The sequence below is a fragment of the Arachis hypogaea genome, chromosome 12 (assembly GCF_003086295.3).
Source record: "Arachis hypogaea cultivar Tifrunner chromosome 12, arahy.Tifrunner.gnm2.J5K5, whole genome shotgun sequence".
NCBI lineage: Eukaryota > Viridiplantae > Streptophyta > Magnoliopsida > Fabales > Fabaceae > Arachis > Arachis hypogaea.
Window position 1 is genome coordinate 4,129,512 of NC_092047.1, and position 19,381 is coordinate 4,148,892.

Consider the following 19,381-nt stretch of genomic DNA (forward strand, 5'->3'; position numbering starts at 1 on the left):
TATTCTATTTTCAAGGGCTAGACGTGTGGTTAGTGACAGAGTATTTGTTGTTAGAAACAGGAATGCAAGCTGGATATTGATTTTATTTTATTTTATTTTATTTTATTTTATTTTCTTGTAAGAATAAGATTATGCTTCTAGTCTTGGTTTGACATCAACATAAAAAGCATATTGACCATAATTAAATATTTTGTACAATTGTTTCATTTAATTGAAATTATAATAATTATATTTTAAAATATAAAAAAGCTATATAATAAATTATTGAAATAAAATACTATTTTAGTCTCTAATATTTAAACAAAATTTTAATTTAGTCCTTAACATTTTAAACGTTTTATTTCTGTTCCAAAAAATTTTAAACGAGTTCAATGTTTTCTTATCGCTAAATTTACAAAAATAGTTAAGACAGTAAGTGATGCGGACGTTAACAATCTTATTATTAAGTTATGTATTTTTTTTTGTGTTAGAGAAATATAATAAAACCTTCTTATAATATTTTTTCTTCTCAATCTCTTTCTTGTAAAATAAAAAAAAAATCTTAAAATCCTATCAATCAATCATCAATGCTCTAGAATAAAAAAAAATTTAAGTTGGCTATCATTAGTGAGTCGATGTTACTTATATACTAAAATAAGACATTAGGATAATATTAAATTTGTTTAAAAAATTTTAGAATTTAAATAAGATATTTAAAAAATTTTAAAACTAAATAAGACATTTAAAACATTAAAAATTGAATTAAGACTTAGTCCAAATATTAGAAAGCAAAATAATACTTTAATCTGAATGATTGAGACTAAGTAAAACTCTAATTAAATTGCCCCTAAAAACAACTCTAATTAAATGATATCCGTTGAATAGTTGTTAGCCTAACAAACCGAGTAATATTGGAGCTCTTCTAAACTCAATTTGAAAGACCATTTCCAATTGAATTCATCAAATAGACCTAATCTAAAACATTAATAAGCAGTGTTAATTAGAACCTTCTCTTTTCCAATTCCATGTGAAATCAATTGATATGGATTCCTTCAAAAGTCTTTGATTCATTCCTTTGACATAGAGGATGATTTTGTTACCCTTTGGCCCTTCATTTTATATTATATTTCATTTTGACATTTAAGAATTGGAATTGGTGAAGTTATGTATAAGTAAGTAAAAATAATTGTCTTTAGAACTTTGTTTTAATAAATCTATTATATAAATTATTTTATACTATTAATACAGTAAAATTAATAGTTTTTTTTATGTATATAAATTATGAGAAAAGTACAAATAGATCCCTGATCTTTTATCCCGCGAATATTTTCGTTTCTGACTATTGAAAAATACTTTTAAGTCCCTGACCTTCACAAAACTTGGACGGATCAGTCCCTGTCCAAATGCCTCCGTCAGGGACTGATCTGTCCAAATGTCTCCGTCAGGGACTGATCCGTCCAAGTTTTGTGAAGGTCAGAAACTTAAAAGTATTTTTCAATGGTCAGGAACGAAAATGTCCGCGAGACAAAAGGTTAGGGACCTATTTGTCCTTTTCTCATAAATTATTTAATGATAGATATAAAACTATTTTACTGAAGATAAATAAAATGAATTTATGAATTTATAAATCCTTTTATATTTGTCTTATTTAAAAAATATAATCACCAATAAATAATTTCCATATAGTACCTCAATTATCCAAATCCTAGACTTAAACATAATAATATTAATTAATAATTAATAACATGAATATAAAAGTACTCTTTGTCTTTGGTTTTGGATTTTTCTCTCGTTTTTGCCAACAAACACTGCCATTGATCCGTACAACCATGAACAAAACCATTTCAACATGACTATTTTACTCTCTCTCTCTTTCTTTCTCTCTCTCTCTCTCTCTCCCCAAAACCCAACACAGCACACATAAAGTTGCCATTTTTAACTAATTATGTGGAATGGAATTGGAATTGAACGAAATGAACCAATGAATTTTATTTTATTTTAATTAAAAAAGAGCTCAATTTTGCATAGTTCTAAGATTCCCATAGGAAATTTTGTCCCCACTTTTGTGCTTCTCAAATTACCCCCTTTTCCTCCTTAGTTTTGCTCTTTTTGCTGTTTAGATTCTAAGAGGAAAGAAAACAAGACCAAACATTATAAAAGAGCAATCTTTGTTTCTCTCTCTCTTTCTCGGTGTGAAAAATTCCACCTTTCTATTTTTATTTTATTTTATTGTAATTTTGGTGCCACCCCACAAGTTTGGTCACTTCACTTTCAAACATTTTTGTTGTTTTTGAGAGCCAAGTTTTCACTTTTTGCTGAAATGGTGAAGCTTCTACCATAAAGTCTTGCTTTTTTTAGTTTGTTTGGTTATGGTGGTGGTGTTTGGTTAGAGAGCTTAGAACCCTCCTTTGTTGTGTCTCTGACAATGGAGGATTCTTCAAAAATGCGGTTGGTGAGGTGCCCCAAGTGCCAGAATCTGCTTCCTGAGCTTGCTGATTACTCTGTTTATCAATGTGGTGGTTGTGGTGCTGTTCTTAGAGGTAAACCCTTTTTCTTTGATTCCTCTTTTTCTTATGCTTTGTTTAATTCTTGGATTGTTTTGGTGTTCTAGTTCATGTAGGTTATGATTATGATTTATAGGTCATTTTGGTAAGACATGTTTATGATGCAAAATTTTGGATTAAAATTTGGTTATGTTTTTAAGCAATTCAACTAAATTAAAGGGTTTTTAAGTTACTGCAAAATATAGCAATCAGGCATGTGAATTAGTGGAGTTATGATCTTTTGAACTTGAAGAACATTACAAAAGCATGGAAAAGGGGTTGGATGTTTTGATTTCTTATTATGGATTTTGTTTGCAGCAAAGCATAATAAGGGTTATGGAAGTGGTGCCTTATCGGAGATATCAGACGAAGAAATAGTTGGAAGAGATGGAGCTAAATTGGGAAATTCAAGGGGGAAAGGTGTGGTTGACTTGAGTAATAATTCGGATATTGATGTTAAGTCGAATGGTGGCTCCTCGAGGTATGGTCAAATAGATTTGGAGAAAGTGAAAAATGGATACGAGAGTGAGATTTCGAAGAATGGTTTTGATTCGAATGTAAACAAGGATGAAGGGGATAGTAAATCAATAAGAAGAGGGCAGCCGGAACAAAATTCGCATGAAAAAGGGCCCGAATTATTCGAGAGCATGTCTAATTGGCGAAATGGGGAAAGAAATGAGATGGAATTTTGGAGAAAGCCACCTGTTGATATAGAAGGTGTGAGGTTTTCCACTTTGAACTATCCTGATGAGGGAACTTCAAGCAGCTATTCTAGTTTCCCTTACAATTATGGGAAGCAATGGAGGAGTGAGAAAGACATGGATGGTGCAAGCAGGGTTCAGCACCTCGAGCAAGATCGCGCCGAGCTTCTAAGGAAGCTGGACGAGTTAACAAATCAGTTGAACCGGTCTCCTGAAGTGGGTAATAGTTCTAAAGAGCAGTTTCGTCCCGAAGGAAGGACAGTTTCGCCAGATCCTTATGGCAGCCGGGACACTTGGTCTTCGGACAGGTCGAACAGGACTATTTCAAGGCAGTTATTTGGCCCTAACAAACATGCACCTGGGCCACCTTATTTCGATTATCATCGTGATCCGTATGGTTATACAAGTAGTCATGAAATGGCTATGTCAAACTTCCATCCTTCAATGCATAATCCAAATTACATTCCTCGATTCGGGGATCCTTTCGCTGCCCAAATGAGGAGAGGTCCAAATCAGCTTTACCATCAGTTCCCACAACAACCAATGCATCCTTACTTTCCCGGCCGGTATTTTGATACTAGTTCAGATTCATATGAACTCTATGCACATAATGCAATGCTTCATCCACCTTCCTGCGCTTGCTTTTTTTGCTACGACAACAAACGCAGAGGTTCATTGCCGACACAACCAAATCCTGCATTTGTTAATAGTAGATTCCTTGATACCCCGAATGATCCCATGTTGTACCATCATGAGGTTCCGGGGACATTTGATCCTCATGTTCATGGTTCAAGAACTGCCATTCCTCCTGTTCATGAAACTCAATTACGTGCTAGAAGGCCTACTGGTGACTATAACTCTAACATGGCTAAGTCTGTCCGAACCCTTCCTCGAAAAGTAATGCCAGGAAGTGGTGCTCGGTATATCCATCCTATAGCTGGTGGTTCTCCGTTCATCACATGTTATAATTGCTTTGAGTTGCTACAACTTCCTATCAAAGCATTGGTTGTGGTGAAAAAACGGCGGCAAAAAGTGAGGTGTGGGGCTTGTTCTTCAGAAATAAGCTTTGCTATCAGCAATAAGAAGCTAATTATCTCTCTTAATTCGGAAGTGAAGGAAACTACTACAGCGATCAAAGATACTGCCAATGAGGCTGTGAACACAAGTGGTGTTAACTTCTCTTCAGATGATTATGCTGGCTATGATTTTCACTCGGTGGATAGAGAGTCTCCTGTGCCAGTTGTGGAGTCAAGAATGAACTCTAGAAAGCCCCAAGAGACACAAAGTTTCCCCTCTTCGTCTCTAGGTACCTCAGAGGATGAAAACAGTCCAGAAATTATGATTGCCGAAGGTGAAGCCGAAAAGTCCATTGCTCCCCTGAATAAAGCAGTGATATCTCCCCCACCTGCTGGATTTCCTCTTCAAGAGCATTTTGATTTCAGTGATAATAACCGTGTGATTAACCGGTTTGGTAAAGGCAACCTAAGTAGTCGGTCGGAACAAGAAAAAGGCAAAATAGTAGACAAGGTTCCCTCATCAAGGCAAACTTCTTTGAAAGAGGTGGTGCTTGCAACCGAAATGGTTGTCCATGACTATTCGAACTCCGGAGCCTCCCAGGATACCGGCTATGCAAGCCAAGAACATGATCATCTCAGATCTAACAAGGGTGGTGAATCATTTTTCGCAAGCTTTATCAAGAAAGGTTTCAGGGATTCTTCTCAAACTAATGGAACCGATGATCATGGCAAATGCAAAGTTTCCATAAATGGACAGCCCTTGTCGGATCGTGCAATCAAGAAGGCGGAAAAGCTAGCTGGATCCATTCGTCCCGGAAATTACTGGTTCGTATGCTTTAGATTCCACCTATTCGTTCATTTGCAACTTTGATGTTAGATTGATATGTATCAAAGGACTCAAATGAAAAATGCTAAAAGTATCAAAATGAGTTAAGCTTTGAAATTTAAACTAACAATTTTGCTGGTAAATGATGAATTTTCTACTGATTGCTTATGAATTGTAGTGACTGATTTGTTTTATTGCTTCATTAGGTATGATTCTCGGGCCGGATTCTGGGGCGTCATGGGTGGACCTTGTCTTGGAATAATTCCAGTAAGTTGTAATATTCTGTCACACTTTCATTTATGATATTGCTGATCTTGTGGTCAATATAAGTGAATAAATTGGAATCTCTTGCAGCCATTTATAGAAGAGTTCAATTATCCTATGTCGGAAAAATGTGCTGGTGGAAATACCGGCATTTTTGTGAATGGTAGGGAGCTTCACCAAAGAGATTTGGACTTGCTTTCTGGAAGAGGACTTCCCCGTGACAGCGACAGATCTTACATCGTCGAAATCTCCGGGAGAATCCTAGATGAAGACACTGGAGAAGAGCTAGAGTGCCTTGGCAGACTTGCGCCGACGTAAGTCCTTGGTTTATGATGATTCTGCTCCATTGATTTAATAATAATAGTAATAATTATTGATATGCTGAAACCATGGTTTTTCAATCATTTGTTTGTTCTTGTCACTATTCTTTAAGATGTTACTTAAAGCTTTACACAATTCTGATGTTAGTACCATATTTCTCTAGTGCTTGAATATGATAATTTGATGAGAAATGTTTGTTGTATGTTTTACATGGGACGTTGCGCCGTCTCATCCATAATCGACACCATTGAAATCCAATCCAATGGTGGATCAAGGATGAGTCAGTACGATGTCCAATGTAAAACGAGTACACGAATTCGGTGCATGATTTTTCCTTCACACAAACTTTTAAATATATATAACAAACATCAGTTAGGGACTTAGGGTTAGTTGCTAACTCTCTTGTCTTTGACCATTTCAGAGTGGAGAAAGCAAAACATGGATTTGGCATGAAAGTACCAAGAACAGATGCATAAAAAAAATATATAAAAAAAGAAGGTTTTGATAAGGCTTCTTGTTCCATCTTCATGCAGATTTGTAAACATTATTGGAATCACATCATGGAAATTTTATTTGAACTGGTAGCAAAGTTACTTGCATTTATTTTATTCTATATATATATATTTCCTGCATAGAGATTATACAATACTACATGTAAAATTTTCATTCTTCTATAGTTGAAGAAAAAATTTTGAGCTTGATTTAATCAAGTAGATTTAGCAAAGTTAAAAATTGAGGATTGAGTGTTCCATTTATTCTAGATTTCATGTAGCATACTATATGTAACTATATTCCTTGATCTGTTTACAAGGCATATAGTTTTGCATTTATAATGAATAATGAAAGATATATTATTTGGGATTCTTTGAAGATAGGTGATATTAAATTACTTAAATAAACCACATATTAGGAAGATTTTATCAAAATTTTGAGAGTTTTGTTGTTATTGGTGAATTTGTTCTTCAAATTCAAAAGATCATTCAACTTGTTCATAAGAAACTGGAAAAGAGTTCATGCATTAGAGAAATTTACATGAAATGAATATACAACCAATAGATTTGTGAGCTTAGATGTTTGTATATTTAGACTCACACTCCTTGCTTTATGCCATTATTATATATTCAACGGGTAAGACATCATATAATAATTATATTTGGCACTATCATTTTTAATTGTAGAAATCTTTTGTCAAAATTTAGAATATGTCAAGTATTTCATATTAAAAGTAAGGGAAAATTTAGTAGCACATTCTTTAATAAAATTAGCTTTTACTATACTAAATATTATGTGAGTGAAATATGTAATTTAGTCCATTTAGATATCTTGGATCTTTTGATTAATTAATACTACCCTTTCCTTTCAAAAAAATTGGATAATAAATACCCTTCTTGTTACTTACATTGGCACATTGCACATAAAAAAGAGTGTGTATATATTTTCTTGTCATTTCCATTTTCCAAATTTTATTTGTTTAGTTTTAGAGGGAAAAAAAATTCCTATATTTTGTTACCCAAAGTTTGATAAGATATCTATTGAGTTTGTAATTAAAAATTTAGAATTAAGTTTTTCTAAAGTGAAAATATTGGCAAAATGAAAAAATAATAGCTTAAATCATTCTTGAATTAAGATGATAGAATTTACACATGATAAAAATTACAAATTCAAGAGTGATTATATCACTTTACAATATCTTTTGTCTTGTAATTGAGTGCTTTGTGTCCTCAAACTAAAACCCTCTAATCCCAAGAGATGCTTTATTTCTTCACAGAAAGTAAGAGTTTGAGTATTATAATAAGGAACACACTAAATCTAATGGACCTAAAAGAAAATTAAAAAATGTCACAAAAAGAATACTTATCCATATATAATAAATGAAATGGAACTAAAAAAAGGTGAGGGTTCATTTCTTTGAATGAAGTTGGTGAAACAATTAATAAGATGCACAATCAACAAATGCCTTTGATGTTACTCAACTACTCAAAGAGATTCACCATTCTTCACCCAAACACAAAAAGGCAAAATTGGTGTCCAACACCTTCAAGGTACTTCTATCTTTGTCCATGTGAAATAGAGTGAGTGAGAGTGTTATTATTATAGTTGCAAAAACTTGTATTGTTCAAGTGATTCCAATTTTCAAACCTTTTTTTTTCCCTTTATTTTTTACTTTATGATTTTAGATTCTATCTTTATTAATTGACAAAAAATTGATAGTAACTCAACTTATTTTAACAAAAATAGTTAGAGTCATTTAGGTGAAAATAAGACAAATAGGATCTAATAGTTTACTTGATTTATAGATCTATGAACATTACACTAGCTTTTTCAAAAAAAAAAAAAAAAAAAAATTACACAAGCACATGCTGAGAACAAAAGGAATAAAAAAGAAAAGAAAAGAAAAAAGAACAATGTTGGAGGACCAAAATCAAATGACACACATTCTTCCCTGCCAAGGAAGGTTCACTGCTAGGGACATTACCCACAATTCCACAAAATTATTCGTTTTTTTTATATAATTAATTTTGAATTTTCATAAAAAAAAATATTTCTTTTTTTCTTTAGCCCCATTTATAGCACTCACATGGTACATGTCACCATATATAATTATATGCTATTTTTTTTTATTTTTATATTTTGCACTACCAACAAACAGAACCTAAATTAAATACAAACGTTACTATCACAACAACAAGAATTATGCTGAAAACAAGTTCCTTTTTTTATTGCAAACAATGACACCCATTTCCCTCTTATATAACAATAATTGCTTAATTTCACCGTTTAGTTTGTTACATTAAAGGAACTAAGCTTCCTTTTAATTTTTCTCTTTACTTCCTCTGTTTTTTAAGCTCCTCTGTTTTTTCATGGTGAAGAAGATTATGAGGTCTGATCCAAAGCAATTTTCAACAATGCAAATGCAGAACAATGTTTGTGTTAAGATTGCAGTGTCATTCCTCTGTTTAGGTCTTGCTTTTCGGCTTCTATTGCCGGATTCATTCAGCTTTTCATCATCATCATCATCATCATCATCATCATCATCATCATCAATGGTGATGGAAGAAACTCCTCCTCCAATGGCAGAGGAAAAAACAGAGTCCCCTGTTTTTCATCTTCCTCTTGAAGCATCATCTGATTCTGTTGATTTTTCATCAAACAACAACAAAAGCCAAAGCTCTCAAAATGGTAAGAGTTTTTGTTTTTTAGTTTATTTTTTGTGATCTTCTTGTTCATTAGGATTGGAAACATGCATGGATTTCCAAAGCTTTCTAAACCATCTTTAAGGTTTGTTTTGGAAGAGGATCTTCTAGTGTTTGATGATCCGTTCTCACATAAAAACTTTAGATAAAAAAAACATATGAATAATTTTACATGTAGAAATAGAATATAATTTAGTTATGTTTAAATCTTCTTAAAAAAGTGAGATAAATCTTAAGTTATTTACTTGATCTAGTGATTATATGCACACTAGAGGATTTGTTCAAACTTCTAAGTTCTTTAATTAATTAATTATTACTTGTTTCCACTTTTCCTTTTTTGGGTCATTTCTTTGTAGTATGACATCAAAAACAACTTGCTAGTGTGACTGTGTGAGCTAAAGTGGGGGTTTTAAGAAGCCAAATAAAGTAAAATAAACCAACTAGTTTATGGAAAGTTCAAATGTTTATGTCTCTAAATTACTATTAGTTTATGATTATAGGTTTTTTTTTGGGGTGAAGTTTTCAAGCATTGAAATGTTAAACAAAATGAAGGAAAAAAACTACTTAAAAGCTTTTGTCGTTTTTGCATTATGTGCATTGTCACCTTCCACTTTTAGCTCTATTTCCTCTATCATGTTCTTTTGCAACAAAACATGTTTCCTCCTCAACACTACTGTTTTTTCATGTGTTCTTTTCCTTCTTCTTTTAACCAATAACCTAGTAAGTACAATAATAATATGAGATAACCTATAAGTGATTGTTTTCTTGTTGAAATGAAATGTGACCTTATGCAAATGTTAATTTTGATGTTAGAACTTCAAACCTTGGTCTAAAATAATATAAACACTTAGATTAAACCATCAATTTAGCCTCTAAAAAACTCCTAAAAAGTAAGAAATGTTTTAGAATCTTAAAAAAAATCAATTTTTTTAATAATCAAGAGAAAATCTAAAATGGGCTAATTTATTCATTGCCATCTACATAAAAACATTTTACGTATTAATTTGTTATCAATTTGTTCTTTTAGTAGAATTTAATTTTGGTGCACTGATAGTAGAAAACAGTTTCATACACCACAAATAGTTATTCAAAAAAAATAGATATGATTGAATAATTATATAAAACGTTTTATTCTGTTAGTATATGTGATTCTAACTTGTTATGTATTAATGGTTCTAGACAAGTGCTTGTTTTAACTAACTAGTTATGCAAAAATCTGATTTAGGAGCAGAAAAATGTGATCTATTTGTGGGAGAATGGGTGGCAGATAAATCTGGTCCAATGTACACAAATGAGAGTTGCAATTTGATTGAGCATCATCAAAATTGCATGAAAAATGGAAGGTCTGATTCAGGGTACCTTTATTGGAGGTGGAGTCCAAGAGGGTGTGAACTACCAAAGTTTAATCCAAGAAAGTTTCTTGATTTCATGAGAAATAAATCATTTGCTTTCATTGGTGATTCCATCTCACGCAACCATGTGCAATCCCTTCTTTGCATTCTATCTCAGGTACTTTCACTTCCTTTAGTTATCTTAACTCATTTAGTAATTGTTAGGTTAAAGATCAAAATGATACTTGAAAAAATTATGTAATTTTTAAATTAATTCTTAAAAGATCAATACAACAGTAAATCAAGTTGGTTCTTTTGTTAATTAGATGATAATGTGTTACAAAATTATTTACGTCAAGTGTTATTATTTAACTGACCAAATTGAAATCTAATTCGCCACAGTATTTTTAGATGCCTAATTTTTTAAAAATTTAATTAATGCATATGTGATTTTTTAGTAACTATTTTGACTATTAATTCTATTTTAAAACATAAAAGATATAGATGTTAAGAAAAATGTGGCCCATATTTTATCCTTAATTAAATTTATGTGAGTTAATATTTTTTTTAATCCTATATCAACTCCCAAATACAACTTTAATTCTCTCATTTAACTTTGCATCCTCTAATATATTTCTTATTGTATAATGTGTACCAAATTCTCTAGAAAAAAAATTGTTATACATAACATTTTATATTTAGATAAATTCACAATAAAATAGGTAAATTCTAAGTCAGTTGACCAAAGATAATAAGGTCTTAATTTATTATAAATATACTTTAGCATGGAGTATTAAGCTAGTCTCAATGCAACAAACTCAGTTTTATTTATGATTAGTAGTTCCTAATGAGAATATTATTCATTTGGAGACACACAATCGATTTTGAAAAAATCAGTATAGGAATATATTCCTTGATTTCTCTCTATTTTTAAATGGGTGGAAACTCAGGTGCAGTCAACTTCACGTGAAGTTGATAACTGAGAGCTGTTAGATAAAAATTTAGTCTAATAATTCAAATTATTTAACGATTCTCAGTTATCAACTTCACGTGAAATTGACTTCACCTGAATTTTCACCATTTAAACATAAAGAATAATATAAACTAAAGCCATGTGAATTTGTCTCAAATAATGTTTGTATTAGTCACACATAAAATTAGTTGAACATATAGTTTAGTAGTTAGATCAAGATCTGGAAGAATGGTCCAAATCAATTATATAATAGTGGTTTTTCATAATGTGAATTATGAGCACTATGGTGTAACAGCTTGCACTATGTGACATTTTATGATAATCCTTGTCAATTTGTTAATGAAGCTGTTTTTGGATCACATGTTGTGGGAGACAGCTGGTGCTTATATTAAATGGTTGGTCCAATGCTGCCTTCTAAAAAGTTCAAATAGAAGTGTCTTTTATTAAGTAGGTTCATCCATTAGAAAAAAATTTAAATGTTTTTGGAATTCTGGTATTTCAGTAATTTTAATCAATGATTTTAGTTAACTATTAATCATCCTTTAAGATTAGTCTTGTGATAGTTTGTACTTTGTAATATGAAAATAATGAAATTTAAGGGTGAATTTGATTTGAGATTTCATTTTCTGTTTTTATTTTTAGAATTTTATAAAAAATAATAGTAAAAAAAATCTTTTTTTTTTTGTTTATATCAACTTACTTTTCATGAGTGGAACACTTGAAGTGCTTGTAATAATACACTTGAGAGTATCTTCCTTGATGTCACAATGAATCATACCATGTTAATGATTATTAATCCTTTTTAGTTATTGTGGTTAAGCTTAGCTTCAATCACATGTTTTACCAATACAAATTATCAATTTTTAAGAGTTATGTTAAATAATATAGGTCTTGTAATTAAATCATGATACTCATATCTTTATAAAAACAAAAATACTAAAAAAAAAAATCCCTTATTTTATAAACATGATTCATAAATTATAACAGAATTAAAATCTCAGTTTAAACTATGTAGCAGACTCCATTACAATAAAAAGAAAAGGAAAAAAAAAAAAAAGAGATTAATAGTTAGTAGGTGTAAGATTACATCATTTCTTTTATGAATTGTCATGAATTGCCTTGTCCCTACAAATTATGTACCTACCAAGATCAAAACTCCAATGGTCTTATTCTTTTGTAGGTAGAACCAGCTGTTGAGATCTACCATGACAAAGAATACAGATCAAAGATATGGAAATTCCCATCTCACAACTTCACACTCTCAGTAATATGGACTCCTTTTCTCATCAAAGCAACAATTTTTGAGGACATGGATGGAGTTTCCTCTTCAGAGACACAGCTTCATCTTGACACTCTTGACACCCTTTGGACTAAACAATATGAAACTTTTGATTTTGTTTTGATTGGTGGCGGGAAATGGTTCCTCAAGACCGCGATTTACCACGAAAACAATACAATTGTTGGATGTCATTACTGTCCTGGAAAGAACCTAACTGATTTCGGATTTGACTATGCATACAGAAAGGCGATCGGGCTAGTTTTAGACTTCTTTGTGAAATCAAGTCACAAGGCGACAATTTTCTTCAGAACGACGACACCTGATCACTTTGAGAATGGCGAGTGGTTCAGTGGAGGGTATTGTAATAGAACAGTTCCTTTCAAAGAGGGTCAAATAGAAATGATTGATGTAGATTCCACCATGAGAGGTATTGAACTTGAAGAATTCGCGAAAGCAGTATCGTCAGGATCGGATAAAGCTGCGAAATTGAAACTTCTGGACACAACTTTTCTATCATTGTTGAGACCAGATGGTCATCCAGGACCATACAGACAGTACCAACCCTTTGCCAAAGATAAGAATGCAAAAGTTCAAAATGATTGCTTACATTGGTGTTTGCCAGGACCAATTGATTCTTGGAATGACATAATAATGGAAATGTTAGTGAATCCTTAATCTATGATCAGGTACAATTACAAATTCTTTTCATACATGGGAGTTTTATCTCAAAAGTTCTTATAGTTTAAACCATATACAATTAGGAAGAGCTTCATATATTGTACATTGAACTGTAAAGTGAAATCAAAGTTTGCAATGCACAAATGAGGTTTGGACTTGATTTATTTTGTATGGAACCTTGGTTTAAACATTCACACTTAGTGTCATTGTCAAATTTTCATCAATAGAAATGTTTATGTACTTAATAATTCGAAAGGGAAAAGATCTCCTAAAACGATTCATTAATAATTGTTGAATTTGTAAATTCTGTTATGTGTGAACCCCTACTACCTTGATTCAAAGGTGATTAAACTCTCACTCTTTCGCTTTATCAATTTCTTCACTTTAGAAGAGTCTGACCCAGTCCTAAATGGTAAGCATTTCAAAGTAAATTGATAAGGATAAATAAAAAGAGCACGGTTGATTAGTGGATTAACCACCACAATGCAGAATGACACTTGACAATATACATGGATGAAAGAAAAAATCTTTGAAATATGAACCAATTTTCTAGAACTTGTGATTTTGATCTAGATATGGTCAACACTTCACTCAAAATCTCAGTATTTATTAACTAAAGAGAGCACCATAATGTTTTGAAACAGCATACAAAGCTCAAGAAACAAACTTTAGTTCACATCCATTAATGAAAACTTCTGTGACATTTTTTTCTCCTACTTGGATGCAGATTGGTTTTCATACTTCTTCTGATCTGGTTTGATGAATGGATCCTGAAAGGTTACAATACACAAAGTCAATAACAGTCACCCTATTAACAGTTAAATGGTTTAAAACAAAAGAAGTGGGCATGGGAGACATAACTAAAAACTAAAACACTAGGAATTTAGAATAACCAACAAAAAATTAGATATTCATAAATGTTTTATACACAAAATTTCGCAAACTTGGTAGGTTGATCCATGCAAGTTACCTCACCTATTAGGACATGACTCGACCATCGACTCAACCGTTGTTACAACCGTGAATGGAATAGCCAGCCAATTGCACGGCAAAACATAAATATGTTTGAGTGAAATTGATTCTACCCAAGTAACAATGTAACATTATGTTTGAATCTTACAAGTTAAAAATTGATTCTACCTTCTCAAATTGATTATGATAGAAGTAAATTCCTTTTACTTTCCATCAAAAATCACTTATAGAGGAACTACAAAAACTTGCATCACTTGCCACAAAATCAATCCGGGTAGAACTAATACTACTTAGAATCAATTCTACAGAAGTAGAACCAAACATTTGGGTAGCTTAATTTAACACTTGTTTTTGCTTGAAAAAAACCAGCAGATTTAAAGTTTTATCCTTGTAGTGAGCTAACCCAACTTGTCCATGTTAGGTATGTAACTTTTTTCGCTATGTCAGACTAGAATAGATTCCGGATATTGGTGGTTAAGAGTTAAAAAAAAGATGCTCATGTTATAAACGCTATGTTTGAACAAAGTTTCTATTGTATTCTTAAAATCCCAATATGTTTTTCATTTTTGTGAAGCAACTTATCTGAATTAACTGATAATACAACTAATGCATAAATTATAAATGATCTTCCTATAAATTCTTAACCAAACAATATGAAACAGATTCTCTATCTCAGATATGATAATCATTATCAACATATATTCCTTAATTTTCACTATAGGAATCCCTAATCTTCAGGTGAAAAATGATAACTTCCCGAAATCCACAAGACAATGTGAACAACACAAAATCAAATCGTAAGAACCAAAAATTTCAGTTCAATTCACAAAACCATACAAGATCATAGTTAACAGCAGATTGCACAATAGAAGCTAGCCCTAATTACGCAAACAAAATCTCACAAACTGCCACGAACAAAACCAAAAAATTGAAAAAAAATTCTATGAACCCAAATCATGATTCAGCTTCGGATTCCATAGAAACGAATCAAAATCGATCCTTTCGAATAAGGAAAATCTAAAACGACCGAAAATCACTAAATGAAAAAAAGAGGGAATTAATAAAAAGGAGAGGATTTTACATTTTTGACAAGGATGAAATTGGCGACGGCGACGGTGGCGACTATACCGCCGAAGAGGGTGGCAGGACCGGTAAGGAGACTCCATGTTCGGTGAATCATTTTCTTCTTCTTCTTCTTCTTCTTCTTTGTTTAGCTCTGTTTCTAGCAGTGTCAAGTTCCTTCTTTTACATGGTGAAAGGTGAAATTACCAAAATAATCCCTACCTCAAATTGGAAGGGGTTTTTAGGCCCAACAATACTATTCTTTTTTTGCTTTTATGTATAGCCCATTTCAACATATTTTAAAGGTCCAAAAACCTTTGGGAGATTTATTTTAGAGGAAGATTAGCAATGGGTTCAACAAACATGGAAAATGGTTTCTCGTTTGATTTTTGTCCATCTTATTTTTTTAATATAGATAATGTTGATCAAATGGGTTGTTCAAACGAACGATCACCTCACTCGTCCGTTTAAACAAGTCTTTAGAAATCAAATTTTGCCTTGTATATGCGGTAAATTATTGACTAGCAGTAGACCTTTAAATAAAACTTAGATTCGCGACGAATTAATCTTTGTTTTGTCAGGTTGAAGGATATTGTGATTTATTTTTTGAACAAGGAAGCTCTTAATAAGTAGTTTTTATTCTTTTAGGTGTATTAAAATTTAATTTCTATGTATAAAATTATTTAGACTATCAATACATCAAAATTAAACTCTTTATTAAGAGTTAAAATTTTAGAATAAAAAAATATACAAGAGGGTGTCTTGTGCAAAATTTTACATTATATTTTTTCCCCTTTTATAATTCTAATTTGCAAATAAATATATACTAAAACTACAAACTTTTTTTTTAATAAAATTACAAACTTCAACCATGAAGAAGAAAGGTGCCATTCCAAAATTCATCCAAAAAAAAAATGATAATAAAAAATAGAAAGGAATTCATTGGGAGGAATCAACCGTCGAAAAAGTTTAAATGCTAATTTAAAATAAATTCATTCGTAGCTCAATGTTCAAGAGAATTAATACCTTTTTAGTAGCTAGCTCTACATATAAATGGAAGTAGTTAAATTTTTAGTAATAGGAGAGATAAATCAATGGATTTCACAAAACAATAAAATAAAGGTAAAACTCAAATGAAAAACGAACAAAGTATTGGATGTGTTTGACAAAAAAGAAAAGATTTGGTGAACTCAACTTCATGAATTGAAAAGCTGCCTTTAGCGTCTAGCCATCTAAGAGGAATTAAGAAAGACAAAAGAAAATAAATTTGGGTTAGTCGATCGGTCAGTTTACGTATCTGCTTAAACAAGTGTCAAAAATTTGAATTCTGTTTGAGCATGTAGCAATTCATTGACTAACGATAGATCTTTAAATGAAACTCAGATTTACGACAGATTAATCTTTAATTTAGATTGAAAAATACCGTGTGTAATATAAAAAACACACACAACGTGCACGTGCAAAATAATTGTTGCAATAAGTAAGAGAACGGAAAATGATATCAAATTTGAGAAAAAAAAAAAACAATATTGACTTCTCATGGAATACTATGTAACTAAATTAAGTATAATCACATGTAATTATTAGGATGTAAATATAAGGGTAAAAAACACAAATAAACTAAGGGAAAAAACTTGTTACATGAATAAGCCAAATGAAAAAGAGATCCACGAATCAGCCAAACCCTATTTATATACAATTCGAACCTAATTGGTTCGAACCCTATTTACACATAAATCGAACCTAATAGGTTCGAACTCCAAGTTTATAATTCGAACCTAATTGGTTCGAATTACTACCGATTTTGTCCCTCAAGTAATTCGAACCTAATTGATTCGAACTACGTTCAATGCAATTTGAAGCTAGATGGTTCGAATTAGTAAGGAACGAAGCTGCATATGTTACATGCATGGGATCGGAATTTATGAATACGTTTTGTTTCGGTAGTATTAAACGAAATGTATGCTGAACACGCATGAAAATAAATTAGTGTACGAGTTACATTATGAAGACATGATGCGGCAATTAAATAACATCAAAATGCAAAGTACAAATGTTTTCTCTCTAACACAGACATACATCTAAAGGTGGATACAAAGTAACACTGGTAACAAAATACATAGACGAACATGGGTAACATACAACTAGGCACACCCAAGCTGGACGTCCACCCTCGATATACAGATGGAAGTCTGTAAGGCAACCGCTGACATACGCCCGTCCACTGCCAACCCCAACTGGTATGCCACGTCCTGAAGCGTGATCGTGCACTCTCCGAAGGGCATGTGGAAGGTATGCGTCTCAGGACGCCACCTCTCGACGAAGGCGCTGACAAGGGGCTCGTCTAACCGGAACCATCTATCGTTCAGTCTAGCCAGATGGTATAACCCGGCCATCTGCAGGTACGGAACATAACGCTCGTCGAGTGGCATGCCTTGTTGCCGCCGCATGCTCCTGATGCATCGTTGTGGCTGCGCATTAAATGGACCACATTATTAAACCACGTACAATAAACCACTTATCCTAAACCACCAACTAAACTGCATGCAAAACCACTAAATTAAACCATTTGCAATACCACTACAACAAACCACAAACAAAACCACCTAACATAAACCACTTACATAAACTATTCACAGAAGCGCATATAAAACCACTTACAAAAACCCACTTACCAAAAACCGCATGCAATAACCTCTAAGCTAAACCATTTGCAATGCCACCCCGATAAACCACTCACATATAGAACCGCTAAAACCACATGCAAAACCACTAACTCAAATAAACCGTGTGCAAAAACTTTTCTATGTACTAACCTCGTCGTTGATGACCCCAGCTATATGAGCAACCCCATCCAACCGGTACAGTCTTGCAGGATCGTCCCCCATCAGCTGAGTCTTCGGTTCTACTGTTTCTCGGATCGAATCTGGGTCGTTTTCTCTGGGATTTGGTGGGGTATGGAAAAGGATAACTGATTCGAATCTGCTTGATTCGAACTCGTTATATAGCACAATCACTCATAATTCGAACCAATTAAGTTTGATTTATAAACTTGAAGTTCGAACCTATTAGATTCGAATTATGTGTAAATAGGGTTCGAACCAATTAGGTTCGAATTGTATATAAATAGTGTTTGGCTGATTCGTGGATCTCTTTTTGGTTTGGCTTATTCATGTAACAAGTTCCCCTATTGGTTTATCTATGTTTTTTACCCTAAATATAATATAGATATATTGAGTATATTTTTTGTATTCTCTTATAAAAGTTTTGTATGTTAATATATTTGCAATGAAAAAAATGAAGATAATAAGGATAAATTTTTTTCAACCTGTAACTTTGGATTTGGATTCTTTAAAGTTTAAATTTTACTTTAGAGATTAAAATGTGATCTCTCACCATTTATTTTATAGGTGAGACCAAGAATAAATATGAGAGAGAAACCATTCAAAAATAGAAGATTACACTTTACCCTCTAAAATACAAATTTAAAATTTAGAGGATCCAAATTCTGTAATTTTTTTTTAATCTTTGTTTCTACTTTTAATATGTTGTTAACTTTGTATTTGTGTTTTAAAAATATAGTCCAAACACTAGGTCATAGTAGTTCGTTTTCTAATAACTTGGCTCAAGTTATCTAATATCTTAGAGTTATATTTTAATGGATTAAATTTTACACCAATTTAACGTAATAAGACATATTATCAGAATTTTTTATTTTTAATATTAGAGTGGTAGTGGTGTTTTTCTTAAATGTGGATTGTTGGGGTGTTATACTTAAATATGAGATCGTTTAACTGGAGAAGCAGAAATCGGACCGACCGATTTGTGAGAGGTACACAAATCGGTGCCAGGGATTTGTGTAGGGTACACAAATCGGTGCCAGGAATTTGTGTTAAAAAAAATTAAAAAATTTTAAGTACAGAAATCGGTGCCAGGAATTTGTGTACTTCTACAGTTTTAAAAAATACAAAAAATTACCATGTTAAAGTATATCACCACTTTTTCTTCCATAACAAAAAAAAATTAGGCACATTATCACTATATTTATTAATTTGAAGTTGAAAAGAATCTAAAAATTATTATGATACCTGGAGTTCAATTTAAAAAACCACTATCATACAATTTAAATATGAACTGTGATGCACGGACTATTTCATTGTTAGGATATACACCTGTTTTTAAATTCATTTTTATTATTTCTATTTTTTAATCAATAAACTACTCTATTATTTTAATTATTAG

General features: G+C 32.0%; 2 protein-coding genes across 2 annotated transcripts; both read left to right on the forward strand.

The window, feature by feature from the left end:
• The first annotated feature begins 1,738 nt into the window (after positions 1 to 1,738).
• On the forward strand, positions 1,739 to 6,382 carry LOC112726463 (uncharacterized). The gene is made up of 5 exons (XM_025775862.3): positions 1,739 to 2,519; positions 2,841 to 5,064; positions 5,272 to 5,332; positions 5,420 to 5,643; positions 6,072 to 6,382. The coding sequence occupies exons 1-5, from the start codon at positions 2,405 to 2,407 to the stop codon at positions 6,124 to 6,126; spliced, it is 2,679 nt and encodes an 892-aa protein (XP_025631647.1). The 5' UTR covers positions 1,739 to 2,404; the 3' UTR covers positions 6,127 to 6,382.
• Positions 6,383 to 7,664: 1,282 nt separating this feature from the next.
• Positions 7,665 to 13,409, forward strand: LOC112726464 (protein trichome birefringence-like 25). Its single transcript, XM_025775863.3, has 3 exons — positions 7,665 to 8,830; positions 10,070 to 10,353; positions 12,329 to 13,409. The coding sequence occupies exons 1-3, from the start codon at positions 8,512 to 8,514 to the stop codon at positions 13,100 to 13,102; spliced, it is 1,377 nt and encodes a 458-aa protein (XP_025631648.1). The 5' UTR covers positions 7,665 to 8,511; the 3' UTR covers positions 13,103 to 13,409.
• The last annotated feature ends 5,972 nt before the right edge of the window (positions 13,410 to 19,381 follow it).